At 38.2% G+C, this 12751-nt stretch overlaps 1 protein-coding gene across 2 annotated transcripts in view; it reads right to left on the bottom strand.

The window, feature by feature from the left end:
• Positions 1-5165, bottom strand: part of LOC126259980 (U4/U6 small nuclear ribonucleoprotein Prp3) — a 65270-nt gene extending 60105 nt beyond the window's left edge. Inside the window, exons 1-2 of one of the 2 annotated variants that reach the window (XM_049957113.1) lie at positions 5098-5165; positions 4198-4379 (exon numbers count right to left, since the gene is read on the bottom strand). In XM_049957113.1, coding sequence (XP_049813070.1) covers positions 4198-4348 — 151 coding nt within the window. In that variant the 5' untranslated portion in view covers positions 4349-4379; positions 5098-5165. Of the gene's footprint in view, positions 1-4197; positions 4380-4872; positions 5070-5097 lie in introns of those variants that run through there. The other variant, XM_049957112.1, reaches the window with a different exon arrangement.
• Between the last annotated feature and the right edge of the window lie 7586 nt (positions 5166-12751).

Raw genomic sequence — 12751 nt, 5'->3', positions numbered from 1 at the left:
TTTGAGTCTGTTGTGTTTGTAGAGGTCGCCTTCTTGCAGTTGGTAGTGCCGTCTGGTGGTGTGTGTATGGTCCATGTGTTATGTGGTGTATTAGGTTCATTTGAGTGTCGTTGGTCGCAGGGTGAATTAATGTGTATTGACTGTGGCTGAAGAACGGAAATTGGTTTCAGTGAGTTAGCAATTGATTCTTTTTTTTTTTATGTGATTGCTGTGTCAATTGGTGTATTAGTTTGCTGTTTGCCATGCGTTAAGGCATTTAATTTATTTTGTGGCTTCTTTTGTTAGGCATTGATATGACAGTGACATTTAACAGTTCATAGTTACGTGCTGAGATGGGGGATGACATGACGCCCCTCATAACACTTTCGCAAATGTTTGGACTGATGGCCGAAATAGTGCAATGTCTGTAAAGAGAATATGCGGTTGGCCAGAGTTTCAGCATCTCGGACCAGGGACTGTTACACGTGGCGGTGCCGAAGGGATAACCTTTGGTGCGCCTTAAGACGTGGTACCTGGTTCGAGAAGTCTAGGTTGGCCATGAGAGAGATTAATTTTGTTAGAGATCCACCATCAGTTTTTGTGCACATGAGACTGGTGTAAGTGAGAGGACAGTTTTAGATTGGCTTTCTTTTTGTAGGGAAGTTTGTTCAGAATATGTTAAGTGTAAGGTTAAGTTGGGTGGGCCGGGTGTGGTGGTTGAGATAGATGAGTCGCAGTTTTCGAAGAGAAAATATGGGAGGGGTAAGTCTCCCGTTGGTTTATGGGTGTGGGGGGCCATTATTTCGGGGGGGGGGTGGGGTGGTGTTGGAATGCAGATTGTATTTTCAGGGTTTTAGAGAGGCGTACGAAGAGGGAAATGATGGGGTTAATTGAAGAGTATATAGAGGAGGGGAGTACAGTAGTTTCAGATGCTTTTTCGTCTTATAGGGTGTTGGGGAAGAGGGGGTTATGATCATTTAGTTGTCAATTATAGTTTAGAGTTCTAGGATTACGAAACTGGGGAGTAGTGGGGGGCATTAAATCAGTCATAGGGAGGGAGAAGAGGTGCTCTTCTAGCCTGCAATCTAATTTACATGAGTACTGCTGGCAGAAGAGCGTCCCTCGGGAGTACTGCAGTTTTCGTATTTTTTTGAGGGCTGTTAAGTAAAATGCATAGGCCAAGGGTGGTTAGTTGGGGGGTTTTGTACGTGGCGGAGGATCTGTTTCATTGCAGTTGTTTTGAGTTATAGTGCGTGGTTAAGTTTCGTTCATTTTCTGGCTTTTATCTGTTGGTGGAGTTTTGTTTTTGGGGGGAGGGTGAAGGGGGTAGGTTGTGAGTGTGTTGGGAGTTTTTTCTTTTTTTGGTTATGTTTTCTTTGTTTGTGTTTGTGGGCGGGGGCAGTGTTCGGTTGGGGTGGCTGAGCTAGAATGTTGTACTGGAATTTTTTCGTGGTAAGAAGTCGTTTTTTCGGGTCTATTGTTCACGAGTTGTGATGTTTTGTGGGGTTTTTCATGTGTTCTTGGTTCGGTGTTATTTACTGCATGTGTAGGTGATTGATTGATGTTTTGGTATCGTCAGTTGTGGCTCATTTATTTAACTTAAGGAAAGTATCCAATTCCAATTTTTTTACTTGTAGTTGCATTTTGCTATCATGAGCTGTTGTTGATCTATGTAGCTTAAGGGAAGTGTCAGACTCCAATTTTTGCTGTTGGTTTTGTGGTATTGATAGTTGCGGTCTGATTATAATTTTTGGGTGTTGTTGGTTTTTATTTTGTGGTAGTGACAATTGCAGTTTTGAGCGATATAGGTGAAGGGAAGTAACCGATTCCTGTGCATATTGTGAGTGTAGCGGAATGTGAGAAATTTGTGATGTTTTTATGTCATCATTTTGTGTGTTTTGGGGTCATGCTGTGTCTTTATGTGTCTATATTTAGTTTGCCCACAACCAACAATCCCCAATTTCCTGCACTGATCCCATTTGTTTGATCATATTTTTGGAGGGAATTTGTTTGTTGTTTTTATATTATTTTTGTGTTTATGCAATGACATCATAGGCACCATACTGGAGATGTTGAGAATGGTTGTTTCCTCCATATTGGTGACGTCATGGGTAAAAGCAGACAGGTGGAATCGGACGCTTTAGTAATCCCGGAAATGCAGCAGACAAAAATACGAAATAGCAAAAAATCACTAGAATTGATCTACATAGCTCGTAAACTGCCAAGGAAATTGTGTGATATTCTCGGGGGGAAAAAAGAGAGAGAGAGAGAGAGAGAGAGAGAGAGAGAGAGAGAGAGAGAGAGAGAGAGACTGCAGCTCATTTCACTCACAGTAATTTTAAGATGTGGTTTTGGACTCCTGCTTATCCATATCCTCGGAAACTGTGACAGATTCAGAATAGACAGAAAAGTTTGTATGCCAGTTACTAAGATGAGTCAACCAAAGCGTCTGATTCCACCTGTTGGCATTGACCCGTGACGTAATGCTGTTGTGGTGTGTGACGTCACGACGGCGCGGAGTTTAGTTTGTGAGAGTGGCGTGTTTGTAGGTGTTGTTTTGATGTGATTGGTGGTACTCTCTGGTGGTGTGTTTATGTGTTGTGTGTTAGGTGATGTTTTTGGTTTAGTTTGTTTGTTTGGCATGTTTACAGGTGGTGTGTTGTTGCGGTCGGTGGCTCTCTCTGGTGGTGTGTTTATGGGTAGCGTGTTATGTGGCGTATGGGGTTCACTTGTGTGGTAGCATTGCATGTGTGTGGTATCGGTAGTGACTGTGCTTTCAGCGGAATATTTTTCAGTGAGATAATAATTTTGGTTTTGTTATGTTGATGTTATTGTAGTATTTTTTCTGTTCATCATGTGCGAATTTTGGTAAATTGTTTTGTTTATGTCTGTGGTAGGTATGGATATGACTGACAAAGTCAACAGTTTTTGGTTGTCAGCGATGATGGGGGACAGTGTGTTGTCTCTAATAAAATTTCTTCAGCTATTCGTCCTGTTGGCTGAAGTCATGAAGTGTTCAGTGTGTCGTGAAGAAATGAGGCTTACTAAACTTCCGGTGTCTCTGACCAGGTCAAGGGAGGTGCTCGATTCCAATTTTGATTTTCTAGTTTTTTTTTTGTGGTGTCATTAAGTGTGATGGTGGTGAAAGTTTCGAGATTTATAGTGTAGTATCGGTAGTTGCTGTTGACCTACATTGGTCAAGGGAAGTGATCAATTCCAGTGGATTTTGTGTGTAGTGGAATTTAGGAAAGGTTATGGTGTCTTGTTTTGTCATTTGATGTAGTGGCATGTGTTTATATTTAGTTTGTCCCCACCCAAAAACTCCCAATTTCCCACAATTGTCGCGTTAGTTTGATTAGGTTTTTTGTGGAAGATGTGTGTGTTGGTTTTACAATGTATATTTCTGTTTGTTGTCATGTTTACATAATGATGTCATAGGCGTCATATGGGAGTCGTAGTGGATGGTCTTTTCCGTCATATTTGTGACGTCATGGGTCAAAGCAGATGGGTGGAATCGGATGCTTCCCTATTTCCACTAAGATAACTACTGATAACATTTAATTACAAGTCAGTTACATCCTTTGAATCATAACATCATAGCTCAGTCAAGAACTGCAGTCGCACACTTGAAACGGCTCCAGCATTTCACCCACTGTCCCATCTCACCAGATCAAGAAGTACACAGGTTGGCCCAGTTATACAAAGGAAAACGATAACCAATTCATGCCGGATGAATATCATAGAAATCAGTAATACATAATACAGCTCCCATCCATGTCTCTGGCACTAATTACTCCACATCAAAATTATCAGTGTCATGAAGTGTAGGGCCTATGGTTGTTTATACTGTAACTTCTGATGTGAAAAACAGTACTATGTATGCACACTAAATTGCCACTTGGTGCAGTGGCTGATAGGAGTGATCGTAAATGAGAAATGCCTTTATAGTTCCTCCCATCAGACACAGCACAGAGTGTCAACTTAGTTTGTGTGTATGGTACCTCTGGTCCTACTTTATGTTACATAATTTATATGTGTTACTTGGGCTTTTGAGCACAGAATCTCCTAATACTATGTTTTGTTTCTATCTGTAAGTATAACATACATATAAAAAAACAACATTCATGGATACTTAACTTCCTCTTATTACATAAATCATAGGATATGTAACATTGTAAAGACTTTGTACAGAACGGATCATACAATATTAATACTTACTTGAGGTTTTTCTCTTGTCATATCCAGATGCTAGACAGTTAAGAGCTGCAGTCACTACTGATGGTTCACTAAAGCCCAAAAACTTTTGGACTGCTTTGTCTACATATGGTTTCATTTCTTCTACATCTTTTTTTGACAAGTATGACGTCATTGTTACAAGAGCGCTCCAACAACGATCACAACTGGAATCATAATTTATGTAATAAGTTAGATATCTCATCACAGAAATGAAGCAAATTACATACCACACTCTACAATGTTCTATAAGTATTATGGGTAATCCACACTGTATTCACTCACTTACGATTCTCATCGAAAAATAATCTTTGATACGAACACTCTGGTTTTAGTGCCAAATGAATTGAGCAGTTATCAAGTTTGCATAAACCGACACAGTTTACGTGAATGATGGGCGAGATCGTCTCGTTTCCTCCTTACCCTGGGAATTCTTTGTGAAATTCAATAACAAACTGAAACGTCTTACTTTTCTTCATGGGCGCATTAGCATATTTCCACCTCTGAACAGAATGTCTAAAGGCTCATCTAGCTAATAACACTTTCATAGTGAGTGAGAACAACACACCCGCCGCTACGAAGACTTGTGATTACAGTGTGTACATTACTAGGCGCAATTACTAAAATAATAATATTTGTGTGGTACTGAAAACTTAATACCTGTTTACAAGGCAAAGATTAAATGAAATGGTCACAAGTGACGGAAATGAAGCCTACAGGTTATGTTCACAAACACAACTACTGTTGGATTACAGCACATACAAAACAGGTAAGGCTAAAATATGCTACAAGAACATATCTCGAAAAACAACTTCACTGTATTTTTCAAAACAACTGAGTGTCTCTACAGTACACAACACATACAACCCACACATAAACTCCTACCTCCATGCAAATTACAAACACCGTGGTGCCAAAGATCATATATATGAAAACAAGTTTGCATCTTTGCCTCCACTCTGCCATCAACAGCTGTCATACTATAGAGATCGCTGACTGCCACCAACACAAGATTCTGCAATCATAGAAGTTCCGCATCATAGGCCAAGGGGGTGGAGTATGACTACAACGTGCATCCGTTTTAACCTGCTTACTGTAGTCAAGCTTTTGCCTCCCTCTTTAATTTTTAGTCCACTCTCCCTACATTACCAAAGTGACGATTGGTTGATGGCTCAGGATGTGTTCTATCACCCAATAACCAATCCTTTCTTTTAATCAAGATGAGCCATAAATTTAAATAACTTTTTTCATTCTTTTCCACTATTACACAAGAGAAGTTTATATTACAAAGTGCTGAGAAGTGAAACGACAGGAAAGTATTGTCCAAACATTTAAAAACATCGTGCTGTTTTTGATAGAGGAGATATACCATGGCGTACAGACACATCAGATAATATATATATAAGCCAAAATATAGAGCATTTAATAGCTTTTTCTTTTAAAGTACTAAATAACATAAAAACATCTGTATTTTCTGCTTCAATAGATCTGTTTTCTCGCTATTTACGTTCTTATTTATACACAGTATAGGCTTTTCCTTTGCCCAAGTATTGAAAATATAAATAATTTTTTTGCTTTCAGGTCTCTAGAAGAATGCTCATGGAAAAAATAGTCAAGTAATCACAGAATGTCTAATGAAATAGAAAATAAACCAGTAAGACTTTAAAGTATTTACATTGACTCCAAACTCCATTGGGAGCACCATATGAATCACATATGGGAAAAAATGTCTTGAGTGTCATACCTTATTTCGAAGCTAAGCATTTATTGAGCTTGGATCACATAGACGTAGATGTGGATAACATTAGGATAACATATTTTCGACTATTCCAGTCACGTATGTTGTATAGTCTGATTGTATGGGGACAATCCCATTATATTAAGAATATTTTAAAAAGACAATAAAAGTCCAATGTATAATGTGTAAAACAGGACATATGGAGCACTGTAGTCCTCTTTTTTCCAGGCTCAGAATACACAAGATTATAAATTTATACTTATATATGTTTTTTTCTCTAAGTTGGATATAATATTTCAGGATTTGCTGTATGGGAGAAACTGATGAACACAGCACCAGAGCTAAGGCTAATTTAGATATACAAAGGTACAGGTTAACAGGTACAGGAAATTCTCACAAATTGAACTCACTCAGAATTTTCAAGAAAGTACCTATCTGTTCGGTCTATGGACCTAAATTTTTTTTACAATCGTGTGGTACATCTGGTTATCAGGTCACCCATTTTACTATATTAAACATTATTTGAGATGCTTGAAGAGGATATTAGTATTAAACAATTTTTCCCATGATCTACCGTGTCATTATGTCCACTGAGTCAGGTGGCACAGTGGTTAGCACACTGAACTCGCATTTGTGAAGATGATGGTTCAAACCCATATTCAGACATCCTGATTTAGGTTTTCCATGATTTCCCTAAATCGCTATGGGCAAAATATGGGATGGTTCCTTCGAAAGGGCGTGGATGATTTTCTTCCGAATCCTTCTCTGATCTGAGCTTGTACTCCATCTCTAATGACCTTTTTATTGATGAGACATTAAACACTAATCTCCTCCATCATTATATGGTGTGTTTATGCTTTGTATAATTAGGCTTGCATATTTTGTATAATCATGTCCTACATACTCTGTCCAAGTATTATTGCAAAGTGTTTGTACCATACTACACTATAGTATAACTTATGGATACTAGCTCTTAGAAATTTACCTGTAGCTTATTTTATTATTATAATGATTAATATGTGGACTACAGTTAATTGAAGTTATTTTGTATCACTATAAACCCATAAGTATTACTACATCCTGTATTATACAACAATGAAGAAGCCTGTTTCATTATAAAATGATGAATGACGAATTCTTAATTTTCGATTCTTAATTCTTAAAAATATTTGCATCATATTACAAAAACAAAGAAAACAATAAAATGAAGATAAAGAAGAAATGAAGCTACGTAATCTACTGCCACAACATGAATAAGTGACGCGAGTATAGGTTAGACTAGGTTCAGTTTTCGTTGCATAAACTAAAAAATGAGATGATTCTCATGCATGTGGAAAATCTCAGGAAGTATAACTTAAAAACATAGAATATCTTAATACAATGCCGACTTCCCTGATCATTTATCAGCAGATTGTGAAGATATGTGAATATGTCACAGTAAACTAGAACTGCTGATAGTTACAGGATTAATACGCTGTCAGATAAATGATAGTTACACGTTTTTCATAAATTTATCACACACAAAATACATAATCTTGACTGTTGTGGCCAAGTACTGCCAAAATCTAACAGACATTTTTACTTAAGCTGATCTAACAGGCCCTGTTAAGACATTCATCCACAGTAGAAGAAGTTGTCTACTGAAAAGTCTTCCAAACTCTGTTTAAACTGTACTTTATCTGAAACCAGGTTTTTAATGGTTGCTGGTAGTTTACTGAAGATGTGTGTTGCTGAATATTGGACCCCTTTTTGGACCAAGGTAAGATCTTAGGTCTTTATGTAGATTATTCCTAATAGTGATACTTTGTACTGAGCTATTGGTTGGAATTAGAGACATATTATTTGCAACAAATTTCATTAAGGAATAAATATACTGAGAAGCAGTGGCTAGAATACCCAATTCCTTGAACTGGTTTCTACATGATGTTCTTAAATTTACGCCACAAATGAGTCTTAGGCACTCTATGCTTTTGCACTCTAAAACTTTTTTCTTGGTTTGATGAGTTACCCCAGAATATGATCCCATATGACATAATAGAATGAAAGTAAGCGAAGTTTGCAAGTTTATTGTTATTTATATCTCCTAGATCTGGCATCATTCTCATTGCAAATACAGACCTATTTAGCTGCTTCAGCAGTTCGTGTTATGCCATTCCTAACTGAGTTTACTGTTGAGTTGTAATCCCAGAAATTTAACACTGTCCACTGCTTCTGTCTGCATGTCTTCATATTTTGTACTTATGCTGGAAGGAAATCTTTTACAGGTTCTGCACTGCATATAGTGGGTCTTTTCAAAGTTTAATTTCAGTGAATTATTTTTAAACTATTTATTAATGCCAGTGAAAATTTGATTAGCAGCCACTTCCAAATCTGTATTTGGATTGCTATTAACTGCAATGTTTATATCATCTGCAAACAAAGCAAACTTAGCATCTGGCAAAGTAATAGATGAGAGGTTGTTAACATACACAAAAAAAGCAGTAGACCCAAGATGGACTCTTTAGGAACATCATATGTAATTAATTCCCAATCAGGTGAAGACTGATTGCTTACTCCAGAGGTACTGCACAATGACACCCTTTGTTCCTGTTAGTTATCTGTCAGTTATGTAAGACTCGAAACATTTTGCAGCACTGCCTGTGACACCATAACATTCTGATTTACTTAAGAGAATGCTGTGAGTCACACAGTTAAAGGCCTTTGACAACTCACAGAAAATGCCAGTCCCCTCTAATTTGTTATCTAATGAATTAAGTGCGTTATCACTGTATGTGTAAACAGCCTTCTCCATATCGAAACCGTTAAGGAAGCCAAACTGTGACTTCAACAATATATTATTTGCAGTTAGATACCTAAGAAGAAACTTGAACTCAACATTTCAAATATTTTAAAGTAGCTGACAAAAGTAATATCGGTCGATGATTTGATGGTATTTCTTTATCCCCTTCTTGTAAAGTGGCGTAACTTCATCATATTTTAGCCAGTCTGGAAATATTCTGCTCATAAGACATTGGCTACACAAATGACTTAAGATGGAACTCTATTCATATGAATACTCTTTGATTAATTTCATTGATATTTACCATAACCACTGGAATACTTTGATTTTAATGTTTTTATGATGGATGCTACCTGTTTGGGAGAAGTGAGTGTCATTTCCATTTCACCAATGTTATATGTAGGCCTGGTTTCAGATATTCCATTGCACTGGTTACTAAACCTGATAATCCCAAACTGTCAGTAACAGAAACAAAGTACTTTATTAGATGTGGCCAGCACTATGTGCACTTAATTTCCAATATTAGCAGACAAAGCCACCAATATCTACTTTCTCCCAGAGAAACCTCGATGTTGACATCCTATTCCTTACGTGAACGCTGCTATGTGGAATGCATTTTGGAATGTTTTGGCATTCCGTTCATGTCAATTGTGAAGTGAGCTTAATAACACAAGAAGACTGAACTTGAGGATAAAAGATTTCTTTAACTACTTTTGCTTAGATATTTTTACGTCTGTTATGCTTGGAATTGTGATAAGGTTGCACATAAAAGATTTTTTGTCATGGAACTGTTCGATTAGTTACTGCCAAATGTACTGTCACATTGGTCTATTCCAACTAGACGTTGGTGACCGAAACGTCAAAATAATACTCATTGAATTTCAATTGGCACAAATGGTCAACAAATCGCAATGGAACAGGATGGGAACATCAACGATTTTTGGGAATAGAGTTTTGACTATGACGTTGGTTGGGGGGGGGGGGGGGAGACAGGCTTCAGTTACTAACATCTGACGTATTCTTGCTGTACTCTTTCATGTTATAGTAGTGAATTTTGTTCTTTTGCGTTATTTAAATATGTATTTTACTGTTCTATTTGTCTCCATGACACGTTGCAAAAGGTATCCTGAGGACTTGGATTTTTTCTAATGAGTATTCTTCTACAACAGTGGTGTGTGTGCACAAATGAGGACGTAAATTAATGGAACATGTTTAAATGAAAATCCTTTTTGAACAGTGAAAAAAAAGAGCTATCGAAGATGAAAAGTACGGTTGGTTTTGACACTATTTGATACTTAGAAAGAGAACAAACCACAATGATTAATGTCTTAAAATGCAAATATTCTCTCGACCAAATAGATGTTGATGTTTTGAAATCACTTTTTCTATTCTTTCACTTCTCTGCTGAATATGGGAAATTTAACAAACAACCTCTCTCTAGAACATCGGACATAAATTTGCTTTGAGTAGGCCTAGTAATAAACTCTATCTTTGTTAATTCCGTACTTTTCGTACTACATTCCAATAACGGTGTCTCATAACCTCTGTTTTATCCCTTATTACTGGGATAAATGAAGTCACATTGTCTTGATGTTCCTTGCACTGTGAACACATCTCCATTTGATGGTGATGTTGCCTTCAGTTCCATTGATGCCCAGGGCGAATTGACCTATAGACATCAACAGGTAGACTTTTGTGAGGCAGCGGCTTGAGGTTGCAACATGCCCAAGATGAATCATTAACACCTGTATAGCAGGTAATGACCCATTCAGGAGGGGGGGGGGCGCTGTTTGAACCATTATTCATTCACCATTTTCAGCACACAAGAAGATCTGAAAAGAAGTATCCCGACCTTCGAGTTATTGGCAGCTAATATTGGTCTACTAATTAGCTCTCAAAAGACAGAGTATATGACCATAGGAAGAAAGATCCAAAACTCTCAAGATTTAAATGTGAACCACACCAGACATAAACACATGAAAGAGTTCAAATATTTTGGATCAATTTTCACAGAAGTAACATCAACTAAAGCAGAGATAAAAGCGCATCTGCAGGTGGGAAACAGATGCTATCACTCTCTAGACCCTATATTAAAATCTAGAAGTGTCTGTCAACAACTGAAGCTATGGTTGTCTAAGACATTAACAATACCAGTAGTACTTCATGGTTCTCAAAGCTGGAGCACTCGAAAACAAGACCTTAACCGACTGCTTACATTTGAAAGGAAGGTCCTCAGGAAAATATCTGGACCAGTCCGAGATGAGGCTACTGGAGAATGGAGAAGACGCCATAACACAGAATTAGAAGAGCTATACAAGGAGCCTAACATCTCGGGAGTGCTGAGAAGCAAAAGACTGCAATGGGCTAGACAAGTAGAATGGAGGCAACAAGGTGGCACAAAACTGCAATGGCAGCAGACCAGTGGGAAGACCTAGAAAGAGGTGGATCGATGGAGTGAGAGAAGACTTGTAGCAGCTGAGAGTCACGGAAAACTGGAGACAGATAGCAGAAGACAGAGACAGATGGAGAGCTCTAACTGTGGTGGTTCACTGGGCCTGATCGAGGGAATGAATGAATGAATGATATTCAGCACATGTTTCTTCAGGGGAAAGAGATAGTTTTGCCTAACAGAAGAGGCCCATAAGACACATGTCTGCAGTTTCTCAAAGTAAAATATCTTGTGAGTCCCATCTCTCTTTATAAACAGTTACCTTTTCCACACAGAAGAAAACAATAAGTGGTATAACCTAAGTCACTCTGTACATCAGCATTAAAGCATTAAAGATATGCTTATAAATATGTAAGTACAAAGCTATTTAGGTCGTAAATTTCACAGAAAACTCATGTCCCACTGAAGATCTTCAAAAGTAGAACACTAAAATGGCTGAACAGAAAGACTTTCCACACACTCAAATAATTTGAAAACAGTTCAGAATAAAATATTATTAAAAATCATTATACTTACTGTAGTTCCATTCCAGAAATTATATGTTTCTTCTTGAAAAGTTTCATTTGTATATATATATATATATATATATATATATATATATATGGCTTTGCCAGACTTGGACAAGATAGATAAAGTAACGCTACATATTAACAACTTGGTGGAAATGAATAAAAGTGTGGAAGCATGTTGGCAGATGCCTCCCAGTCGTGCACATGAAGCTAAATGCCACATGGCGTAAGGTCAGCGTGACTATAGCGCCAAATGAGGCTGGTCCAGAAAACCAGGGCACTTGAAGGAATGGGAAAAGATAGTGTTTATCAGTCAGTGATCAGTTAAGGTGCGCTGTGGTACTGTTCTTCATAACAGCATGGCCCAGAGGAAAATTTGGATGACTTCACATGGAGAAGAATCGTCACAGTACTGGAAGAAGGGTGAAGTATGGTGATGAAGCACTCCAGTGTGAAGCAGAGGAGGTGGGGATGGTACTGGAAGCAGACTGAAGTATGATGATGCAGCACTCCAGTCTGAAACAGAGGAGGTGGCTGACCACAGCTAACTACAGGAGCAGATGTCTGCTACATTGAGCAATAGGCAAAGAGGACCCTACGTTAAACAGTTGACACAATTGTGAACATATTTAACATGCCTGCAAGGCTCACAATATTACACTAAACAGTGACACAGGCCTGCACACAGGTGGTCTCTTTGGCTATTTCATGTTCTTTTGACACCCACTCATTGGCAAAATTGGACCAATGGAGAGGAGGGTCATGTGCTCTTCTCAGATGAGAGTGTATTTAGTGTGGGTAGTGATTCTGGATGTGCCCTCACATGTTGTTGTTGTTGTTGTGGTCTTCAGTCCTGAGACTGGTTTGATGCAGCTCTCCATGCTACTCTACCTGTGCAAGCTTCTTCATCTTCCAGTACCTACTGCAACCTACGTCCTTCTGAATTTGTTTAGTGTATTTATCTCTTGGTCTCCCTCTACGATTTTTACCCTCTACGCTGCCCTCCAACACTAAATTGGTGATCCCTTGATGCCTCAGAACATGTCCTACCAACCGATCCCTTC

This window comes from Schistocerca nitens, chromosome 5 (genome assembly GCF_023898315.1).
Source record: "Schistocerca nitens isolate TAMUIC-IGC-003100 chromosome 5, iqSchNite1.1, whole genome shotgun sequence".
Taxonomy (NCBI): Eukaryota; Metazoa; Arthropoda; class Insecta; order Orthoptera; family Acrididae; genus Schistocerca; species Schistocerca nitens.
This window is presented reverse-complemented; position numbering and strand designations above follow the sequence as displayed.